This window comes from Rattus norvegicus, chromosome 13 (genome assembly GCF_021556685.1).
Source record: "Rattus norvegicus strain SHRSP/BbbUtx chromosome 13, alternate assembly SHRSP_T2T, whole genome shotgun sequence".
Taxonomy (NCBI): domain Eukaryota; kingdom Metazoa; phylum Chordata; class Mammalia; order Rodentia; family Muridae; genus Rattus; species Rattus norvegicus.
This window is the reverse complement of record NC_141546.1, coordinates 85,922,501-85,945,661: the sequence shown is the minus strand read 5'-3', so window position 1 is coordinate 85,945,661 and position 23,161 is coordinate 85,922,501. Positions and strand designations below refer to the sequence as shown.

Here is a 23,161-nt window from a genome sequence, read left to right as displayed (position 1 = left end):
TGGGTCCACCAACCACGAAGCCCTCAGATCCTTTACACCACACCACCCATACCAACACACCCCCTCCCGCCTCCAGTCCTCCCCACTTCTCCCAGGGTGGTACTCATGAGCTATAAGAAGAAATAAGCCATTCTCGCCCCAATTTACCTTCGGTCACAGAGGTTGATCACAACAAGAGCCAGCACAATTAAGTTTTGGTCCTGGTCTTTACTCAAAAATGGGTATAGGACCCTGGAGATGGGTCAAGCAGCCTGTTCCACCAAGCCCATCATCATCATCACCATTCCCACTGGCGGTGGCGGCGGCGGCGGTGGCGGCAGCAGCAGCAGCAGCAGCAGCAGGAGCTGCAGCAGCAGCAGCAGCAGCAGGAGCTGCAGCAGCAGCAGCAGCAGGAGCTGCAGCAGCAGCAGCAGCAGCAGCAGCAGCAGCAGCATAACAACCATGGGTACACATCAGTATTGGTCACTGAGGGACCGTTCAGTGAGGGAGGGCTTAGCATGGAGGAACATGGAATCAACTGTGTGCCCTTGTGCCTCTGGAGTCCGTGTTATGCGTGCGTGCGCAGGCGAGTGTGTGTTTGTCCCTCTTTCTTTCGTTTCTCTCTGTGTGTGCTCTTTGTGTGTGCCTCTCTTCCTCTATGTCTCTCTCTTACTCTTCTCTCTGAATGAGGGAATCTAAGGGCATGGGCGCGCATGGGAGGGAGTATTCTGTGTCTGTCTTCCCTTCTTCCATATCTGTGTGTGTGTTTGTGTGTGTGTGTGGGTGAGAGAGAGAGAGAGAGAGAGAGAGAGAGAGAGAGAGAGAGAGAGAGATAAAAGAGAGAGAGAACAGTTTCTCTGGGAAGAGACAGTCTCTCTCTCTCCCTCTCTGTGTTTCTGTGCACATGCTCGGAGGCGCTTAGGCGCTTAGGCGCGGAGTGCATCGACTGAGCAGAGAGGGAGGAGTGTATGGGATGGCAAAGTGAGAGATGTGCACAGGTGAGTGTGTAGGTTGGAGGGCGCGGACAGTGGTGCTGTGGCACACTGAAGACACAGATAGGAGAAGTGAAGCGGTGTTTGGCAGCACTGTAGAGTTGACACACTGGAGTGTCCTGTGATTGATTGTCCCTGTGCGGCCCAGGGTGGGCGAAGGGAAGGTGCGCGTGAGGACCAAAAGGGACTGGACTCTGCATGGGCCGGGAATCGAACCCGGGCCTCCCGCGTGGCAGGCGAGAATTCTACCACTGAACCACCCATGCCCTGAACACACTTACTACCTGATGCTCTCACAGCCTGCCCTTGCTGCCACTCCAGGAACCCTAGCTCCGAATGCTGGCTGCCCGCCTGGATGGATGGATGGATGGATGGATGGATGGATGGATGGATGGATGGATGGAAGGATGGATGGATGGATGGATGGATCGATGCATGGATCGATGCATGGATCGATAGATCGATGGATAGATAGATGGATGGACCTTTGTTTGCGTGGATGCACGCAGGGACGGACAGACGGACGGACGGTCGGTCGGACGGTTCCATTGTTGTATATCTGGTTGTTCGGAAGGACTCATGGATGGAATGATGCATGGGTGGAAAGATGGATGGATCAGCGGTCAGGAGAGGCCAATTGGGTCAGACAGAGGGGACGAGGAGTGTCCAGGCCTCTAGCTGAGGTCGTGGGGTGTGTACCTCGCCTCGCCTGGAAGCCACTGACTGGCACGTATCTGGCGCGCTCCTACGCGCGCTCCTGGCGCGTGTCTGGTGTGTGCACACTCGTGGGAAGCGAGCGAGGAGAGCTTGTTGTAGTGCGGGCACAGGGTCCTTCGAGGAGGCCAGGGCTTCGGTGTGCTGGATTGAAACTCGGGGCCCCCAGAGGTTTGCTGTGGACAGAAGGCGCTGGCACCCGGCTGGCTGGTCACCCGGGTGCTCAGGTCCTATCTCCTACTCACTCGACCTTCTCCCACCCGACGCAACACGACCACCCCCCGCCCCCGCTCCCCAACGGCAGAGGTTGGTTGGTGTTGAGGGGAGGGCTCTCCTGCAGATGCAGGTCTGTGAGGGAAGGCTTCGGAGTCGGGTCTTTCGCGGTGGGATGGAGTGCGGTGGAGTGTCAAAAGGCAAGCTTGTCAGGAGTGGGATTCGAACCCACGCCTCCAGGGGAGACTGCGACCTGAACGCAGCGCCTTAGACCGCTCGGCCATCCTGACAGCAGGTCTGGGGCGTAGACCGCTCGCCTCGCAGGCGACCGGCGACCGGCGCCCAGGCGCGCGCAAGCGGGCTTCAGCGGACGGCGCGCCGGGGCAGGCGCCCGTCTGGCCTCGTCTGGCCGCGTCTGGGTGCTCGAGCTGCGGGCCTCGCCCGCCGAACTTTACCTTGCCAGAAGAGCACCGACGACGGGACGCTGCTAGGCGCCAGAGTACCTCCAGGTCCCGGGCCGGATCCCCGGCCTGCAGGCCCCCTGTCTGTCCCCACAGCACGCAGGGCGGCCCGGGTGTGTGGCACCAGCCTCTCGTCCTGACACGGCGAGTGTTGCCCGCAACCACTCGCACTCGGCACCGTGGCTTAGAGGCCGGGTCTCCAGCCCGGCGGGGACAGGGGTCCGGCGACACGGTGGTCTGGCGGGGCTGCGGGTCGGGGTCCTGGTGTTGACGCCGGGTTTCGGGGTCTTTTGGGTTGCGGTGCAGTGCAGAGCAAGAGGTGGTCGTTGGGGGAGACGGACGCCTGTGGTTCTTCCCTGGCGTGGTAGACGGGCACGGAGTGCGTGTGTTTGTGGCTGTCGTCGTCCTCGTTAGTATAGTGGTGAGTATCCCCGCCTGTCACGCGGGAGACCGGGGTTCGATTCCCCGACGGGGAGACATGATGTCCTTTTTGGACACCTAGGTGGCCCGCGGGCGCTAGCCCTTCCACCCACGCCCCACGCGCAGACCCAGACCCACGTCAGCCCGCCGAGCCCCATAATCTCCAGCAAAGCCTCTCCGGAGCCCTCAAACCCCTTTTCTGCCGACTGCACCGGCGCCCAGGCCGCTCAGGGTGGCGGCCTGCCGGGAGCGGTCCCTGGCGCACTGGCCTGGGCTAGCGCGCCGTCTTGCAGCAGCCAGGAGACGGGAGCGCCCCATTGGAAAGGCGTGAACATGTGAGAGGCGCGCGTGGGAGGCCGAGGAAGAGCGCGGAGAGGAGGAGCCGTGGGTGTGTTCGTGGTTGGGGCGTCCCCCGTGCGTGCGTGCGGTGCGCAGGCAAGTAAGAGGTAGGCGGCGTCGAGGGCGCTGGGCGCCGTGTGGTGGCAGTCGGCGGCGACGTGGGGGTGTGGGTCCGGCTGTGCGGCGTTGGTGGTATAGTGGTGAGCATAGCTGCCTTCCAAGCAGTTGACCCGGGTTCGATTCCCGGCCAACGCAGCGTGCCCAACTTTTGCCAAGGTCCTCACCCAGGACGCGCCCACCCGGGCCCTGCCTGGCTCCGCCGAGCTGGGGCCCAGGCTCTACTGTAGGCAGGGAAGATCGGAAAGCGCCAGACCTTTTCAGGTAGTGGGCACCGGGAGGAGAAGCGGCAGGGGCAAGTTTCTAGTCCCCGAAGTCGCACCGTGATGGCTGTGGAAGCGGCAGAGGCCAGGGGGCAAGTGGCAGCCCAGCGCCAGGGCCAGGGCCAGGGCCAAGAGAGAATCGAGAACGCCAGCCTCCTAAGGCCTTAGCATGCATCAGGCGGCCGGGTATGAGGAGACGGGCAGGCGGGCAGGCCGGCAGGCAGGCAGCATGTCTGCCCTGGTGGCCGAGAGGGTGTGTGTCTGTCTGTTTCCAGGAGTTGATAGCCGTGAGCATGGGACCCACGCTCCCTGGTGGTCTAGTGGTTAGGATTCGGCGCTCTCACCGCCGCGGCCCGGGTTCGATTCCCGGTCAGGGAAGCCTCTCTTCTTAGTCCCTCCACTTCCCACCTCACCACCCTGACCCCTTTTGAGTGACCCTTTTGTTTGTACATGAGCTACACAGACCAAGACCACAACTCCACATCTCCCCTCCATATTTCTCTCTCTCTCTCTCTCTCTCTCTCTCTCTCTCTCTCTCTCTCTCTCTCTCACTCTCCCTCCACCCCCTTTCCCTTTTCCTCTTTCTTTCCAGAAACCCATCACCCAGTACCACAGAACCGTCTTCTGCCTAAGAGTCTCCCTGGCTGCACCATGCCTACCTTAACATCCCGGACCAGCCTCTCTGACACCACACGCCAACTTTGCACTTCCCCAGCTCAGACTCCTTGCTTGCCCTGGAGCCCAGACCTCTCACCTGCCACCATCACAAGCCGAGCTTTCTCACACACCGCCCGGATCACAAACACTCGTCCACCGAGGGAATCTCAACACCACTCCATCTCCTGATCGCCTGCTCTTACCTCTCCAACAAACCCTCTGGCTAGCCCGCTCCTCCTGTCGCACCTACCTCGAATGCATAACCTGTATCACCTGATTGACACGCCTAGCGTGCATCGCGTGCATGACAGGGTGGTCCCAGTGAGCTTTCCGAAATAGTCACAAAGGAGCGTCCAGTTCAAACATCGGTAGCGAATTCTTTCATTTCACACACACACACACACACACACACACACACACACACACACACGCACGCACGCACATTAGACTTGTTTATATATGATGTATGTATAGATACAAACATGTATAAATATGTGTGATAGTATATACTGAAGAACACACATACACACATTTTTTTTGTTTGTTTTATGTTCTTGTAAAATCTTTAGGAGGTAGAAAATCTATAGGTGAATGGAATACGGTGCTGGTGCTGGGCTTGGCGGTGGTGGTGGCACCGAGAGGGGGATGTTTGCAGGATCGGAAGGGGTTCCTGTGGGCAGGTTTTATTGAGAACCAGATGCTCCCGGCAGATCCAGAAGCACCTGGCTTGGTTCTCGCACCCAGCTTCCCAGGGACCGACAGTGGGCGTCGCGAGCCAGGATTTCCCAGAAAGCCCCCAAGGGCCGTTTAAGTCGAGCAGAGGCCGTGGCGGGCGGTCGTAATGCCACCGTTTCTCAGGACCCTTGTGTCGCCTGCTGCAGTGGCGGATGTGAGTCAGTAAAGTAATCTTGGCACACCGGTAATCACTCCCTGCCCGGATCCCTCCGCCTTGACCCTGCCAGGCAGCGCGAAACAGTGTCGGATTCTGAGCGCTGAGCTGGGGACTGAGCTCCACCTCAATGGCTAGCAGCCTTGTGAGAGTGCCAGCAGATCCTGGGGGCAGCCCAGACAATGCTTATCCGGACCGGACTCCAGCCCACTTCTGCCACCTGAAGGGCTCCGGTTCGTGGGCACCGGGAGGCACCAGAGTCTAAGGGCATCCGGGAAGGGACTGTTCGGCCGGTCCCCGGGCAGCCGCCGGGCGAGAGGGGGAGGCTGCGCCAAACAGACAGCAGGCAAGCCTTCGCCAGCAGGTGTCCCAACAGGGGCGTGGGGACCGGGTGAGGGTGGGTGTGGGAGTCGGGAGCTTGCGGATCGCAAAGATCGGCCTGTGCCTCTGTTCTGCTTGGGCTTCGTCCAGAGGAGGATCACACTAGCATGCGCCTGTTGGCGAAGTCTGTGCGGTAGGGTCCGGACCAGTCAGCGATGGCCACTGAATGTAGTGATGGTGTGGGTGTTGGGGTTGCGGTGTTGAAGTCAGGACCTGACACTCCTGCGCAGGTGTTCTGGCGTCCTGGAATTCCGGTGCACTCATGATACCTAGAGGAAACGTCACAACGAAATCGTTGTTTTTCACTGTCTCTAGGGTAGGCATCGGTTGTTTTCATCAAGTTCTTTGACTCTGAAGACATCCTTGTAGAAGACGGAGATGCTCTCCTCTCAACTATGTGGTTGTTCTGGCCGAGTAGCTGGCTGGCATGCTGGCAGTGTGCGTGCCTGGGTGGTGTAGAGGCAGTGTGTCTGTGTCCAGGAATCTGAAGCTGGGTCTGTTCTGTCCATGCTCCCTGGTGGTCTAGTTCTTAGGATTGGACATGGTTACTAGTCAAGCCAGTGTTCAGTTCCCGTTTATTTTAGCCATTCTTCCTTACTTTCATCTCCCACCTCTCTCCTCTCCCCTGTTCCCTTTTTTCCAAGCTCCACACACCAAGATCACAACTGGACTCTCTGCTCTGGGCGCTCTCTCTCTCTCTCTCTCTCTCTCTCTCTCTCTCTCTCTCTCTCTCCTTCTCTCTCTCTCCTTCTCTCTCTCTCCTCTCTCTCTCTCTCACACAGACGATATGTATACATATGTATACACCATATACATTTATACACTATATATATGAACCATTAAATCAAAGGTCAATATGAACTGGTGTGTTTAAAACAGCTTGAGTCAGAGCTCACCAACATTCAGCCCCTCCGGCACCTCATATGAACTCACTGTGGTTTTTGTGGCTGACACTGAAGAATGCTCCTAATACGCTAAAAGTTAACAACACTCATGCTCTGTTATCTCAATGTTCTGAATCTTCTCTGTTCACCACCCAGCTTCCTTACTCAATCCTTTACCTAGGAAGCCAACTCCTCTCTTCCTTGCCCTTTAAACTTTTTTTTTTTAAAGATTTACTTATTTATTATGAGTACACTGTAGCTGTCTTCAGACACACCAGAAGAGGGCATCAGATCTCATTACAGATGGTTGTGAGCCACCATGTGGTTGCTGGGATTTGAACTCAGGACCTCTGGAAGAGCAGTCAGTGCTCTTAACCGCTGAGCCATCTCTCCAGCACCCCCTTTAAACTTTTGAACCTGTTTTTCTTTCCTGTAAGAAGTTAACTTTGATAGCAGACTAGTGCCACAATTAGGTTTTTCCTTCTTGTGGACCTGGACATCTAGCATCATGATATGCGTTCAATAAACTATTCTTGCTTAACTAAGATGGTGTACTATGGTTGTGTGGCAAATTACTGAACCCCAACACTCTAGTTCCTAGGGATCTAACACTCTCTTGTGGACCTCCAGGTAACTGTAGTCATATGCATATAACCCCACACAGACACCTACATATAAATAATTTTAAAGTAAGTATTATGAAAACACCCAGTTTCTTAATTTTCTACTCAGAGTTGCTTAGGCATAAATTGAACTTTTTAGCTTGGTTTTTCCTGCTTGTTCAGTTAGAGAATGGTATGTGGAGCCTATGGAAATTTGGTTTTCAGAGGAATAAAAGTGCGAGTAAGGGACTGATGCTTCTCATGTTGACTGACATAAAATGAGGAAAGATATAGCACTATACAGAGATGGAGAAATTCCAGAGAAGAAATGAGCACTGTTCTACAGAACACAGTAGTCATCAAGGGTTCCCTGTTGGTCGCTGTAAACTGGGATCAGGCATAAGCTATCAGTCCTGAGTTTGTTAACCTCAATTGACAAAGTTAAGGAGGTCCAGAAATCACCCCTGTTACTCCATACAAGCCATCTACTTTAATGCCTTAAGTCAGTTGCCATAGAAGTGCTGCGTGCTTTGAGGTTTTAGCCCAGGGCACAGGGATGAGCTTGCTTATTTCTTTGTGAGATTAGGAATTTTCTAAATCATTTTTTCCTCTACACATTTGATATATATGCAGTGGCCACCACCCTTGAAGTACTTAAAATTGAGTCTACATTGAAATATGTTCAAGGCAAAACAGTATGTCAGCTTTTGGAAATGAAATAGTGTGAAACACTGAAACGTTGTAAGAAAGGTTGTAAAGAAGTAATAATTCTGCAGTGGAGACTAGCTGAAACAGGACAAGAGGGATGTACAGTTCCAGGAAAGATTGCCAAACAACAGACCATAACCTACAGAAGGATTCTGTTACGTGACAACTATACATGCATGCTCAAGTTTCCTGACTTTTGTTATGTCTGTTCTATGAAACAGTCATGTAGATAGAGTGTCAGAACTGGGTCAAAATTATATACATATATATATATACACATATATATATACACATATATATATGTATAGTGTGTGTGTCTGTGTGTGTGTCTGTGTGTGTGAGTGTGTGTGTTGGGAATTGGTTCTAATGCTTTGTCTTAATTCAGCTCCCAAAAGCCTTGCTTTTAGACCTGAGGGTCCCTGCCTCCAGCTGACTTTGATTGGAAAAAAGAATTGCTGTATAATCAATGACTGGGCAGGGAGATGGAGGTGGGACTTTTAGATTGCATGGGTAAGGGACAGAGAGAGGGGAGGAAGAATAGAATGGCCATGACTCAGAGGAAGAGGGATCAGATTTAAGAGCTGCAGGAGAGAAATCATCCAGCAATGTAGGTGGAAAGGGAATGGGGGAGGGGGATGGAAGGGGGCTGCCCAGAATGTAACAGGGCAGCAAAGATTAAATATAGATTTAGAAGGTGTTAAGCCAGGGATACTAGAAGAGAATGTGTGCTAGCCACAGGGAGGTTTAGAAATGCCCATCCATTGAGCTAGTTAAAGCATATCAAAATCATGCTGGTGTGTGTGTGTGTGTGTGTGTGTGTGTGTGTGTTTGTGTGTGTGTGTGTGTGAGGCTGGCCATCAAATGTCAGTCCATGCCTTTACCTACTGAGCCATCTTGCCAGCTCTCATTCTCCTCGTTTGAATAGCATTTATGATATTATAATTTTCCTTTTTAAGATTTATTTATTTTAGTTATCAGACACTCCAGAAGAGGGCATCAGATCCAATTACAGAGAGTTGTGAGCCACCATGTGGTTGCTGGGATTTGAACTCAGGACCTCTGGAAAAGCAGTCAGTGCTCTTAACCACTGAGCCATCTCTCCAGCCCTACAATTTCTTTTTTAACAAATTTATTTCTTCTATTTAAAAACGTTGTTTTTGCTCTAGGCCTTACCAGAGGATTAAAGGCACATGCTTTTAATCCCAGTACTCAGTTGTCAGAGGCAGGCTGTGTGAGCTCAAGGGCAACTTGATCTGTATAGTGATTTTTCAGGACAGTCTGGGCTGCATAGAGAGACAATGTCTCAAATACCAAAACAACTGTCCACCCCCCCCCCCCCCACGACTTCTTATGTATATGGAGGGCAAGGTCAGACACTTGCATATAGGGTAGAGACCTTTTTGGACTTACTTCTTCAGATAGTAATAATAATAATAATAATAATAATAGTCAAATGTTGTTTCTTTCAATTACTTGTTTAGAAGATCTGTTTATCTCACCTAGGTCAAAGTTCTTTAGCCGAAGTTGCCCTGAGGCTTTCTGCATTGGCCTGTGAGGCAGCCCAGGAATTTATGAAAGAGCATCAGATCAAGGCAGTAAATAGAGGCTTCCTCTGGTTTCTAGTGTTCTCCCCAGTTTCCTCACAACAACAGTAACTTGGGGTTTCCCCGAAGTATACAAGAAGGGGCTACGTGTAGAAGCTATGACTATCAAGCAGAGACCACATCTTGTTTAACTTGCTATTGTTAAGTTAGCAGAAACAGAGTCTGCTGACCCATGTGGTTAAGCAAGAGAGTCCATTTCCTTCCTCTTTTTGCAGTTCATCTCCTAGACCTCATCAGACTCTGACCCAGTTCTTGAATGACTTTGGAGACCCAGATGTTTCAGAATGCACATTCTGGAAGCCAATGGCTACTCCCACCACTGACAATGTTGCTGCTGTTTGGTGAGTAAGGATCATCCTGAAATACAATCCTTTCAACCTCTCCTACTGTCTGGATTCTAGAGATCAGGGTAGTAAAGAGTGGGTCTGGTTTAGAAACCAGGGAGAGAGTTAAAAGGCAAGAGCCACAATGTCCGGCGGTACCTGATTGTAATCCTAGCACTTGTGTGTGGTGTCGACAGAAGAATCAGGAGTTCAAGGTCAGCTTCAACTGCAGTAAGTTCCAATTCCAGGCCAACCTAGCTTTGTGAGACCCTGTCAACAAGAGGTTTTTAGAGCTGGGTGTGGTGATACATGTTTTAGTCTCAGCCCTTAGGAGACAGGCAAGTGGTTAGTCTGGTTGACATGGTGATACTGTAACTACAACAACAACATCAAAAGAGGATTCTAGGGGCTGGGGATTTAGCTCAGTGGTAGAGCGCTTACCTAGGAAGCGCAAGGCCCTGGGTTCGGTCCCCAGCTCTGAAAAAAAAGAACCAAAAAAAAAAAAAAAAAAAAAGAGGATTCTAACTTCTTCTTCCTCTAAGCGTTACTTAAAGGTCAGAATCTGGAGGTCCTTTTACGGTCTCTCAAAAGGCCATCTTGAGCCAAATATTCATACTTTGCAGCTGTGCCAAGCACTTGGCACTAAGTGAGAAAGATATTCGAGCTACATAAACTAAAAACAGATAAACTGGAAAGACTCATGAGGAGGCTCATGGGGAAGGGGCTGTAAGCTTATGATGACTCCTAACACACAACTTTCATCTGCTGCTGTTCTACACTGACCCCCACCCTCTCTCTTCCTCTTTACAGCTTTTGCAGACAGGCAGACGGGTAAGTTTGTGTTTCCCTTGTTTACAAGGCGTTGCTATCTTACAACAGAACACTGTGTTTAATTTGTAAGGAAATGTCTGCTTTACCAAGCATCAGGCTTGGGTTCAGATTGAGCAGTTTTCTCACAATGGGCCCTGAAGTTTAATCCTTGGTAAGATTCCAACTGGATTCTCCAAACACCGAAGGGAAAGAGACCAGGGCAAGTATATGATTTTTAAAAATGGTTTAGAGATTGAACCTAGGACCTGAAGTGTGCTACACAAGTTTCTACCACTGAGTTACAAGCCTTTAACAATTTATTTTGAGGGGTTGGGGATAGCTCAGTGGTAGAGTGCTTGCCTAGCAAGTGCAAGGCCCTGGGTTCCGTCCCCAGCTCCGAAAAAAATAAAAGAGAAAAAAAAAAAAAACAGTTTACTTTGAATAGACTTGCTAAGTTGCCCGCAGTGGTCTTGAATTAATTATGTACCTCAGATCTTAAAAGCTCCGCCCTTCCCGTTGCTAGGTTATAGCTCTGAGTCATTATCCTCAGACCTTTATCTGGTCTATGATGTGGACTCTCTGGCCCCTTGTTCCCCTTTGGAATGCACAGTCCCTCAAAATTGAGTTGTTCATATCTTCTCTCACTCACAGCAAATCTTCCGAAGGCTGTGGTGAAACGTGATCCCCCATGGATCCAGGTGCTCAAGGAAGACACTGTGACGCTGACGTGCGAAGGGACCCACAATCCTGGAAACTCTTCTACCCAGTGGTTCCACAACCAGAGCTCCACCTGGGGCCAGGTCCAAGCCAGCTACACGTTTAAGGCCACAGTCAATGACAGTGGAGAATACCGGTGCCGAATGGCGCACACCAGCCTCAGCGACCCCATACATCTGGAAGTGATTTCTGGTTAGTAAAAGTTGGTCCGGGGAGCAGCTGTGATACCAGGTCTGGAGACTGCGTACAGAGCAAACATTTACAAGAAAAAGGATAGTGTGGTTTCTGGGAAACATCACGGAGAGCTTTTCTGAAAGACACATTTCCCTTTTCACTTACTCCGTATAGTCTTTCGTGGAAGAGGACGCCTGTGTTGGTCTCAATCTCAATTGAGCAAGAGGTTCGAGGCCACAGAAGGGCTGTTGTGAGAGAAGCTGAAGGAAGCCCCTGCTTCGTAAACATCAGCTCTGCCAGGGCATTGTGGGGGAAGCACAGAGACTCTAGGAAGGAAAGTCTCAAAGACTATAGGACAGGGGCAGACTCAACAAGCTAGAGGAGCAAGGAGTCGAGATCCCCAAGGGTGGAACTGAAATCTGGCAAGTGAGGCCAGAGATGAGTGAAAGGGAATTGAGTGAAACACGTGGAGCAGATAGGCTGTGTGACGACTTTTATCCCTAGACGAGATGAAAGCCTATAGTACTTCAAGGTTTCAAAACTTGAAATTAGTCTTACTTGATACATGGGATATATTTATGGAGGACAGCATGCAACCTTTTATTAAGTGTGCATATTGTTTAGTTCTTAAATTGGTTTAAGTTGGGCATACTCACCACCTCAAATATTTACTACTGCATCATAACATAAACACTGATGATTCTTATTATTATTATTTCTTATTATTTCTATTTTTTTTCTTTTTTTCGGAGCTGGGGACCGAACCCAGGGCCTTCCCTTTGCTAGGCAAGCGCTCTACCACTGAGCTAAATCCCCAACCCCTATTTCTATTTTTGTGTACATAGTCCAATGTCATTGTTCATAGATCCTCTACTACACAAAGCATTTCGAAATGTCTTGCTCCTATCTGACTGTAAATCAGCCTTCCCTACCCCACCCTTCCCTCTTCTCTTTCCAACCTCCGCTAACTTCCATTGTGATCTCAACCTCTGTAAGATTGAGTATTTCCAATACTATAATATGTGTGATGTTGCACCCGTGTCTTTCTATAGCTGGCTTAGCTCACTTTAACAGAACGATTTTCAGTTCAATCCACATTTTTTTTTGCAAACGGGCTTCATTCTTTTTTTTTTTTCCCTCATCCACCCTCCGGGGTTCAGTCTTGTGGCGAGGCAGCATTCCATTGTGGGGTAGTCTTAACTGACTGAGTCACATGATCTGATTCAGGTTTGTGTAAATAAGTGATGGTGTTCAGTTTAACAGCGTCTATGAAAATGACCTTGAACACTATTCCTATCCCACTCTAATATCTGAAAATAGGAGTTTAATAGTTTACCTCAGATATACCTTGGTACACAAGCCCTGAGGCTAATACATGTAAGTATGTAGTGTTTTAGATTCTCCCATTTAATACCAAAACAGATTAAAAAACAACAACAACAACAACAGCAACAACAGTATTTTAAGGATGGGTATGGTTACACATTCATTTAATCCCAGCATTCTGGAGGCATAAGGCAGGTGTGTCTCTGTAAGTTCTAGATCAACCAGGGCTACATAGTGAGAGTGTCTCGAAATAAAGCAAGATAAAATAAAATGGTTTTTTAAGGTTCCAGTGCTGGAGAGAGCTTGGAAGTATAGGCAGTTTCCATAGACAGCACTCTGAGAAATAAATATTGGATTAACTTCAAAAATCTGCCCAGTGAACACCATAGCTACTCATTTTCTTTCTTTACATCTTATTTGTCCTGAAACAGCCCATGGTTCTTGCTTGTCCTATGAAAATATAAAATTACAAATTACCCTTAGAGGCTGTAGGTAGCTGTCTCTTAGTTAGGGTTTTACTGCTGTGAACAGACACCATGACCAAGGCAAGTCCTATAAAGGACATTTAATTGGGGCTGGCTTACAGGTTCAGAGGTTCAGTCCCTTAACATCAAGGTGGGAGCATGGCAGTGTCCAGGCAGGCATGGTGCAGGAGGAGCTAAGAGTTCTACATCTTCATCTGAAGGCTGCTAGCAGAATGCTGACTTCCAGGCAGCTAGGACGAGGGTCTTAAAGCCCACACCTGCAGTGACACACTTACTCCAGCAAGACCACACCTACTCCAACAGGGTAACACCCTCCAATAGTGACACTCCCTGGGCTGGGCATAAGCAAACCATCACAGTAGCCCTCGAGTTACTGCTCAGCCAGATGCCCACTTGCGGTGTAGCAGATAAACTAGTCTTCCTTTAAAAAAAAAAAAGACAGATGTGGTGGGGCATAGTGACAAATGCCTATAAGCCCAGCACTCAGAAGGCAGAGGCAAGTGGATCTCAGTGAATTCCAGGCCAGCCAAGGCTGCACAGTGAAACACTGTCCCCAAAACCAACAAGGTGCACACTCCCAAAGAACAAAACAAACACAAAACCAAGTAACCAAACAGAAGAGTGTAGAGCTGGCAAGATGGCTCTCTAGATAAAAGTGCTTTCCACACGGCCATGTAGACCTGAGTTCAATCTCTGGAACCTAGAGGTGGAAGGAGAGAACCAACTGACTTATACATTGACCTCTACATGCGTACTGTGGGGTGTGTGTGTGCATGATATGCATGTACCATACATGTGACTCCTACCATGTGACTCCTACCATCGATGAAGTATTGGAGATGGTTGTAGTATTTTTTGGTTTATTATGTATATAGCATTCTGCCTGCATGGACGCTTGAAGGCCAGAAGAGGGCACTAGAATCTTATTCTAGATGGTTATAAATCACCATGTGGTTGCTAGGAACTGAACTCAGGACCTCTGGAAGACCAGACAGTGCTCTTAACCTGTGAGTCATCTCTCCTGCCTCCCAGGATGTTCTGAATGAAGACAGGAAAATGATTGTAAGTTTTAAAACGTTCTGCCCTTTTTGTTCAGATTCAGAGGAGAACAGAGAATTTAAAAAGATCTTATTGAAAAAACCAGGTATGGTGACATGAACCTTTAATCCCAGCATTTGGGAGGCAGAAGCAGGTGGAGCTCTGGGAGTTGGAGTCCAGCCTGGCCTGCAGGGTGAGTAGGATACCAGGGCTACTATAACAAGACCTGACACATCTCAACCAAACCAAACCAAACCAAACCAAACCAGACCAAACCAAACCAAACCAAACCAAACCACCAAACAAAGAGCTCTTACCAGGCTTACAGGACATGATAGCTCACACCTGTATGTAATATTGACTGAGACAGGAAGCATGCTGGCAGCCATGGTTATGTAATGACTTCTTGGTCAGCCTGTGCTTCAATGTCACAAACTTCTACACTCCCCGAAAAGGTCAGTTTTTTTTGTTGGTGGAAGATTCCACTCAGGGTGTGCTGTGCTCTCAAATGCTTATGTTCCAAGGTTGAGATATTGCAATCTTACCACCAAGGCATGGTATTAGGGGGTGGTCCTGGGAGGAGGTAACTAGGTTAGGAGAGTGGAGTCCGTAAGAGGAAGACCTACAAAAGTTCTGTAGGAATGACAATAAAACTCTCTTCTATAAACTAGGAAGTGAGCTCTCATTAGAGGTAACATTTCTGGCCTCTGGCTTTGGATTTATTTGAGAAGTGTGCATTGTTTATAATGCCACCGAGGTCCTGTTTTGAACATTTGTTTATTAGGTTGAGAGTACCATGGAGCCCAGGTTCGAGGATAACCTAGAACTCTGCTCCTTCTGCTCTACCTGCCACATCCTGGGATTACAGACAGGCTCTACCACATCTGGCTTGGGTGCTTAGTTTATGGTACTTTGTCAAGGAAGCTGGAGCAGACTAGGACAGAGAACCTGGCCTGATTCAGGCTCTACTCAATCAAATACAGTTAAGGACTACTTACCTCACTTTCTAAGAGTTGTTAAAAAAAATCATATCATTAAACTAGTAATCCCAGACCATAAACACTTATTCTAATAATAAACCAAAAGTTCTATTCTATAACACCTATAGTTACTGAAGTTAATGCATGTCCTATATTAAGTATAGTGTTTTAAATCCATAAAACTGTTTTGAAATTGCTTTTAAGACCTCATAAATGTAATGGAATGTTTTTTCTGTGTGAGTCACGTGGACCTGTGGGATAGGCTGCTGCACAGGCCCTGGGTTTTTGTTGTTGTTGTTGTTGTTGTACTGCTGTTGTTGTTGTTTTCTTTCGGAGATAGGGTTCATATGGGCCAGGCTTGCTATATACCTGAGGATGACCTTGCATTTCTGATTGTTCTGCCTCCACCTCTGAGGTGTTGTGATTTTACAACATTCCCTGTCCCTACGGATTAAACTCAGGCCCTCATGTTTGCATTCTGCTGAGAGAATGTGTGTTGGGTTTTTTTTTCTTTTTTTTTTTTTTTTTTTCGAAGCTGGGGACCGAACCCAGGGCCTTGTGCTTCCTAGGCAAGCACTCTACCACTGAGCTAAATCCCCAACCCCTTCTTCTTCTTCTTCTTTTTTTTTTTTTTTTGAGACAGTTTCTCTGTGTAGCCCTGACCAGGGTGGCCTGGAACTCACAGAGTCTCTAGAGTTTGGGTAATAAAGTCGTGTGACACCATCGCCCAGCTACCCCTTTGTATCTTACTCTTGGTAAAGTGTCTTTCCATCTTTCAGACTGGCTGCTGCTCCAGACCCCTCAACTGGTGTTTGAGGAAGGGGAAACCATCACATTAAGGTGCCATAGCTGGAAGAACAAACAGCTGACTAAGGTCTTGTTGTTCCAGAATGGAAAACCTGTGAGGTATTATTATCAAAGCAGCAATTTTTCAATCCCCAAAGCCAACCACAGTCACAGTGGGAACTACTACTGCAAAGCATATCTAGGAAGGACAATGCATGTGTCCAAGCCTGTCACCATCACTGTCCAAGGTGAGCCACAATCCCTGGCTTTAAAATATGCTACTCTGTTTCAAAACACTCTGCTCCGTCTTGTGTCCTAACACTAGGATTCTGAGATGTATGGCCGTCTACTGACACCTTAGGTTCTAGTTTAGGGCAGCCACGTTGGCCTGAGAATCTTTCTCTACTCACAAGAAAAACATGACTCTGTTCTTGAGAAATTTCGCATTGTGAAATCCTAATTCTGCCTTTCAGAATTGCAACCTCTGTTGACTGGCTGGTATTGGTTAGTGAACACGTCTCAGTCACAGGACCAGAGGAGGTGGTGGGTAAAGAGCTACTGAAGTGGTTTATGGACTGCTAGTTCAAGGTTGCCCAAGGGATGTTTTCCAGCCATGAGACTTGTCTGCAGGCATCTTGGAGTGAAAGGTTCTGAGCTCAAGCTGAGGTAGAATGCTATCTGCGTTCTGCTCCTCTCCTTTTGTACTCACAGTGCATTTTAAGGATTCCTGTTAATGCAGCCCTGTAACTCCAGTACTTGCAACGTTGAGGCAGGAGGATGATAATTAAGAGGTCAGTCTGGAGAGGAAGAGATGGCTTCCGTCAAAACTCTGACTGAAAATCCCTGTCTCAAATGGGATGTTTCACGTGGCAGTTGTCAAATCTCACTGTTGGGGTCCAGGAATCACCTCACAAACCACCCGAACACCGATCTCAATCAGATGGAGAGAGTTTATTGAGCATATGCCCCAGGATTGATTGGCCACGGCTATGGTCCAGATTCAGGAACTGAACCATGACCCAGGTTAAGATCCCATAGGGATTTTTAAGCCCCAACTCCACAAACATCTGCATCGGGGGATTTCCTTAGGAACATGTGCTTGTTGTACATTTATCCTGTTTCTATCCGACTGTGGCGGGGGACTTGTCTTCTCTAATATTTATATTCTAACATGTCTACCAGGATGTCAGCCACCTACATACACGTCTCTTTCTGACAAAGAACGTCAATTCCCAGAGAGTTCTTGGGAATTTAAACGTTACTTGACTACTACTCAACGTAGAAGTCTTAGTCCAAATAGTTTTTGGTGCAGGTGTCTCTCTTACGTTGGGGTCCATCCCAAGAGCAGCTTATGAAAGCAAACACCATAAAAGCTTATACTCAGGTCCAGGTCCTTGCTTACTGTGTGTAACTACAGAAAGCAGTTCTACTGACTTCCATTGTGATTGGTTTCCAAGGGCACAGAACATGACAATAGGTAATCAGTTCCGGCATTAGAAGTTTCCTAGTGACAGCAGAGACATATGAGAAAGTTTTCTTATAATGGAAGGCTAGACAGGTAACAGTCACCTAGGCCCTAACATTCAATCTAGGCCTTAATATTATACCTAGGCCCTAACACCCAGTGACCACAAAGTCTTCGTCTCCTATAATTTCAGACAGATATGGCCATGCCCTTTAGAAAATGCAGACTTGGCAACACATTGGAGAAGGCTGAGAGATGAAAAGTCCACTGAAAGCCAGGCCTGGTGGTGCACACCTTGAATCTCAGCACTCAGGAAGCAGATGCTGGCAGATCTCTGTGAGTTTGAGGTCAGCCTAGTCTACAAAGTGATTCCAGGACAGCTCCAGAGCTCTGTTACATAGAGAAACTATGTCTCAAAAAACCAACAAACCAACCAACCAACCAACCACCCAACCAACCACCCAACCAACCAACCAACCAACCAACCAATGTCCTTTGAAGGCTTCCTGATTCATCTGCTCCTGTCCTTACTTTAAGTACTTGGTGTGAATCACGTTACAGAAACTCTGCACTAGGGACCTCACTGTCCCTAAATTCTGAATTTCTGTCTTAATGGTTCATTCCTTCCAATTCTTCCTGCTTTCCTCCCAGGTTCAGCAACGGCATCCACCAGCTCTCTAGTGTGGTTCCATGCTACTTTCTGCCTAGTGATGTGCCTCCTGTTTGCAGTGGACACCGGCCTGTATTTCTGTGTACGGAGAAATCTTCAAACCTCGGGGGAGGACTGGAGGAAATCCCTGTCAGTTGGAAAGTACAAGGCTCCACAGGACAAATGACATCCCATCGTATGGCTAAACAGCGGCAGCTTCTTTTCAGCCACACCGCCGCTTCATCTACAGCCTTCCTTTGAAAGCAACTTACCACCAGGCTGGATATTTGGTCCTGCAATCACAACTGCTAGGAGGCTGAGGCAGGAGGATCACCAAAGGCTGCCCGGGTTTTAGAGAAGAGAGAGTGCAAGTCTATCCTGGATAACCCAATAAGACCCTGGGTTTAGATGGCTTATCAGGAAAGAGCACCCATTGCTAAGCTCACAGACAAGACCACAGATTGATCCCTAAGGACACAGGGCAAAGGGAGAGAACAAATTCCTGAAAGTTGTCCTCTGACCTCCACAGGTCCACCATGGCAGATGCACACAATAAACAAATTAAAATGTAATATATATATTTTAAACAAGAGGTGGGGGAAGGCTGGGGGTTGGTGGCACAGTTTTTATCCAGGACACATGATGCTCTGGGTTTGACCTCCTATAATAAAACAGAAATCAATCTGGGCCAAGGATCTCCTTTCTGTGACTTCTTTGTTCAAAATAGTGTAAAAGCTTTCCCTTGTACTTAGAAGGAAATCTAGCGACTTTGCAGTGTTCTGTAAGATGTTACCACATGATCTTACCTCTCTGATCTCATTTCCTTCTGCTTTTTTTGGCTCGTTCTTTCTCACGTTTGCTCTTCCCAGAACACAGCAGCTCTACTTCTATAGACTGCATTTTCTGTCTCAGGCATGTTCTTGCCTGTAGGGACCCACATCCTGTTTCACTTAGCCTTTGTTTAAATATGACTTATTCCAACCAAAAAAAAAAAAACAAAAAACAAAAAACAAAACAAAACAAAAAAAACCCCCTGCATACTAAGGTTTGAGCCTCAGGGGCAGTGCTGCCAGGTGTCAGAGACCAATGGGAGCTGTTCAGACCACAAGGGTGAGCCCATGCCTCCACAGATGCAGGGCTGATGCTTTTCAGGACAATAGCTTAGCCATCTTGCAGCTCAGCTGCCTTCTCTCTCACAAGGGCCCGCACTTACTCTCCTTTTCTGCCCCGCGTAGAGCAACACAAAGTCCTCATCAGAAGCCAAGCAAATGTGGCCACGTGACCTCGGTATCTATAACTGTGAACTAAAGAACCCTCCCCACTCCTTTACTAAAGTACCTAGTCTCGTATGCTTTACAATAGCAACAGAAAACAGACTCCGACAACGTCCTTCGGTTTTTACTCACGTGTTATCAGTAAGGGCTCTTTGATTATTCAGTAGTGTAAGCTTATTCCTCTACCACACTCCTAAATCTCCCGAGGTGGAAATTTCTGGTTTCTCTGGGGACTCAGTTGTATCATGTGATTTTTTTTTTTTTTCTGGAGGCTGTCTTATGGGAGGATGTTTTGCTGAGAACAGACATGTGGTGTTTTCCTGGAAGCTGTCTGTGAAAGAGCATATGACCTTCCCTTGGAGTGGACTCTTGAGGGAGCTTGTGATGTCTAGAAAGACTATAAAGATAACACCACAGACAGCGAGAGGAGGCCTAGATTCGCCTTGCAACGCTTGACTGGTCTTCACTGATCTTTGCTAGCGTGACTTACTGTGACTTAGCGTAGAGAGGAACGGACTTCCGGTGTTCTGTAGACTACTGCGAACCTGGTGGAGATTTGTGGTTTCTTCTGGATTGAGTTGCTGCGACTGATGTGTGTTTGGTGTTTTTGATTGGACTGAGATTGCCGCTACTGACTCATTTTCGGGATCGCTCCAAAGAACTACTTCTAAACAGGTCCACATCTCCCACTTCCTACTAACCTTCTACCCTACCTTTGGTTGCTGTGGAGTAGAAGGAGGTTGAAGCATTTAAGAACCCTTATTAAAGTAGGTTTTGAAAAATGTAAGCCTACATTCCCCTAATTTATGTTTCTCTTTTTTTATGATTTTTAATTGCATTTTCTATTTACATTTTTCAATGTTATCCCATTTCCTGGTTTCCCCTTCTCAAACCCTCTATCCCACCCCCCCTCTTTTGTTTTTAATTGTCAATGTACTGTATGCTTGCTTGTTTAGTGTATGACTCCCCTCCCCCATCCATTAGGTTATGAGCCACAGGAGGGACTGTTTTGTTTGCCACCACATACTCAGACCCTTTAAGTATCATGACACGTGACGAAACACTTAATAAACATGTGTGCATTAAGTGCATTCCTTAATGTTTGAAATCAGAGATTATTAGGATGCAAAGTCTTTATTAAAGGTGGTCCAGTTCAGTACCAGTGGCCCAAGCCTTTAATTCCAGCACTCAGAAGGCAGAGGCAGGTGAATCTCTGAGAGTTCAAGGCCAGCCTGGTCTATATAGTGAATGTCAGGGCTACACAGAGAAACCCTATCTCGAAAAACAAAACAAAAACAAAGAAAACCAAAAAGCAAACCAAGCCAAAGAGCACCCCTCTCCCCCACCAAACAAACAAGCAAACGAACAAAAAAGGGTGGTCCAATCTCATTTTAAGACAAGTGTGCCTCAGATGAAATCACTTGATCAAGAACATATGGCTAGTTGGTGTGACAGACTTTTATAGTTTGGAGTCATGCTATAAAACATGGCTATAGGGGTTGGGGATTTAGCTCAGTGTTAGAGCGCTTGCCTAGCAAGCGCAAGGCCCTGGGTTCGGTCCCCAGCTGCGGAAAACAAAACAAAACAAAACAAAACATGGCTATATTTTGTACTTAGTGTTGGATCATAGGTGTCCCTTCAGTTCACAGTGGTGGAGGACTTTAAGATACCCCATTGGGTTAATATCTTTCTAGGAAGAAAACAGCTGATTATGGAGCAGGGGTTCTAGCATCTGTTTTTGCAAATTAGAAGTTTCAGCTGCTGCTGGAGGCACAGCCAGTAATGACTGCATTAGGCAGCTAGCCAGGCATTAACAGAACTGGAGGCCATGGGGAATGGACCCCTCTCCTAATCAATTTTGGACTTCACCCCTGGTTTACCCCATGAAGAGATGGAGGCATTAGAGCTCGGGTGAAGCCCATTAAGGGAAAGTAATTTCCTCCAGGTTAAAAAAAAAAAAAAAAAAAAAAGAGGCATTCAATTTCAAAAGCAATATTTTTCCTCTTCCTCCTCCTTTCTTTTGTTTTGTTTTGAGGTGGGGTCTCTCTACATAGCCCTGACTGTCCTAGAATTCACTATGAAGACCAGGCTGGCCTAGTAACTCACAGAGATCCACCTGCCTCCGTCTCTCAAGTGCTGGGATTAAACCACCACCATGCCAGGCCCTATCCCCCTTTCTATCTTCTCTTTAGATGTTGACCAGAGTCCCAAGTGTGCTTGCCCTTGATGCTTGTGTTGTTTCTTACTATTTTCTTGAGCACCCCCCCCTCTCTCCTGCTTGCAGACTTCTGTTGCTGACCTCAAAAGGCATGCCTTTCTCTTCTCCCTCCTGGCAGCTTCTGGGATTTGCACTGGGCCCACTCTGTGATTTCCTCTCACATTCTAATAAAATGGTTCTGTGTCTCCTTATGAGTTTGTCTTTGGGTTCTTTTATTGACGAGACTGAGAACTTGCAAAAGGGAACTCCGATTCCCTGGTAATATGCTGAGAGCCCAGAAGTTAGTTAGACTCCCTTGTAGACAGCAAAAGGCCCTGGCTCGGTAATAAAGGGGGCGAAGTTCTCGAAGATGGCCAGCTTCTGCCTCACCCTCCTGTCTTGAGACAAAAGCCTGGCTGCTTAAAACAATGGCTTTGACTCTTGCCTTCTTGCTCTCTCTCCTCTCCTACTCCCCTATCTCCCTGTCACCCGCTCCCCTCCTGTGCCCTGAATAAACTCTATTCTATACTAAAAACAAACAACCAAACCAACTAAAACCAAACAAACAAACCCAATGTAGGCCTTTGTTTCACTCAGCAGCCCCCTGCTGATGGACTGGCTCAGCAAGTCCAAGGCCTATTTAGGACACATCACACAGTCTGACCAACCCTAAGCAGGGAAGGAAAAACTCTTCAGGGGCTTAAAGCCCCTGCCCCAAGACTTGAGAAAAGACTGGACTTTCTGACTTCTGTAACATCCTCCCCCCACTCCTTAACACACACACACACACACACACCACAATACCACTAACACACACACACACACACACACCTGTGCTTTGCAGAGGCTCTCTCTCTCTATGTTCTCTGAAATAGGTCCGTGTCCTCACCTCCAGTAAATTCCTTTCCTAACTGGGGATCCTGCCTGTGGTACTTGAGGTTTCTCCACAGTCACCTGCTGAGCTTCAGAATTTTATTGCCTTTTAATTCTTTAACTGGCTGAGAAAACTGCTTGATCAAGCCCCCTAGACTGTTTTAATTGGGGACACCCAAATTTGCATACCCTAGGGAGGAGGGGGTGTGGGGACGTGGGGGGAGACAGAGAGACAGAGAGACAGAGACAGAGACAGAGAGACAGAGAGACAGAGAGACAGAGACAGAGACAGAGAGACAGAGACAGAGACAGAGAGACAGAGACAGAGACAGAGAGAGCTGGCCTGTATCCCAAGAGGATTGGGGAGTTTTAAAAAAATAATCTTTTGGATTTTGATATAAGTTCAACATCAGGAAGTCAAAATGGGATGTTCTATATTAAAGAAAATGGAGCATGATAAAAAGACTCAATTTTCAAAACCTCAGACAGTGGGAAGTAATGCAGTCTCACTGCTTTATGAACCCACCTCAGCCTTAAGGACAAAGGTCATGACCCCTTTGTGGGGGTCAAAGGACCCTTTCACAGGGGTGGCATATCAGATATCCTGCATATCAGAGATTTAAACTACGATTAATAAACGGTAGCAAAATTACAGTTATGAAGTAGCAAAAAAATAATTTTATGGTTGGGGGTCTCTGGAACCTGAGGAACTCTATTAAAGGGTCGCAGCATTGGAAGGTTGAGAACTACTGCTATGGGACCTATAATGGGCTGGTGCTACAGTAATTAATTCAGATAATACTATATCTGAATCACGGGGTCATTTGCACCCAAGAAAAAA

General features: G+C 47.9%; 1 protein-coding gene and 5 non-coding genes across 10 annotated transcripts; 4 read left to right on the top strand and 2 right to left on the bottom strand.

Moving 5' to 3' along the window:
* Positions 1-1,166: 1,166 nt before the first annotated feature.
* Trnag-gcc (transfer RNA glycine (anticodon GCC)) lies at positions 1,167-1,237 on the bottom strand. Its single transcript has one exon. It is a non-coding gene; the product is annotated as a tRNA-Gly (tRNA).
* An 868-nt stretch (positions 1,238-2,105) lies between these two features.
* On the bottom strand, positions 2,106-2,188 carry Trnal-cag11 (transfer RNA leucine (anticodon CAG) 11). Its single transcript has one exon. It is a non-coding gene; the product is annotated as a tRNA-Leu (tRNA).
* A 575-nt stretch (positions 2,189-2,763) lies between these two features.
* Trnad-guc14 (transfer RNA aspartic acid (anticodon GUC) 14) lies at positions 2,764-2,835 on the top strand. The gene has a single exon. It is a non-coding gene; the product is annotated as a tRNA-Asp (tRNA).
* On the top strand, positions 2,787-18,663 carry Fcgr2al1 (Fc gamma receptor 2A like 1). 5 transcript variants are annotated; one of them, XM_087581377.1, is made up of 6 exons: positions 2,787-3,225; positions 9,439-9,564; positions 10,357-10,377; positions 11,008-11,265; positions 15,856-16,110; positions 17,979-18,663. In XM_087581377.1, the coding sequence occupies exons 2-6, from the start codon at positions 9,480-9,482 to the stop codon at positions 18,161-18,163; spliced, it is 804 nt and encodes a 267-aa protein (XP_087437503.1). In that variant the 5' UTR covers positions 2,787-3,225; positions 9,439-9,479; the 3' UTR covers positions 18,164-18,663.
* Positions 3,302-3,373, top strand: Trnag-ucc10 (transfer RNA glycine (anticodon UCC) 10). Its single transcript has one exon. It is a non-coding gene; the product is annotated as a tRNA-Gly (tRNA).
* On the top strand, positions 3,805-3,876 carry Trnae-cuc (transfer RNA glutamic acid (anticodon CUC)). The gene has a single exon. It is a non-coding gene; the product is annotated as a tRNA-Glu (tRNA).
* Positions 18,664-23,161: the final 4,498 nt, after the last annotated feature.

Bases quoted from the DNA above. Each gene is read 5' to 3' on its own strand.
- Fcgr2al1 (XM_087581377.1), top strand. From the start codon at position 9,480: ATGACTTTGGAGACCCAGATGTTTCAGAATGCACATTCTGGAAGCCAA. The intron at 11,266-15,855 runs GTTAGTAAAAGT...TCCATCTTTCAG, and splicing joins ACATCTGGAAGTGATTTCTG to ACTGGCTGCTGCTCCAGACC. The intron at 16,111-17,978 runs GTGAGCCACAAT...CTTTCCTCCCAG, and splicing joins TGTCACCATCACTGTCCAAG to GTTCAGCAACGGCATCCACC.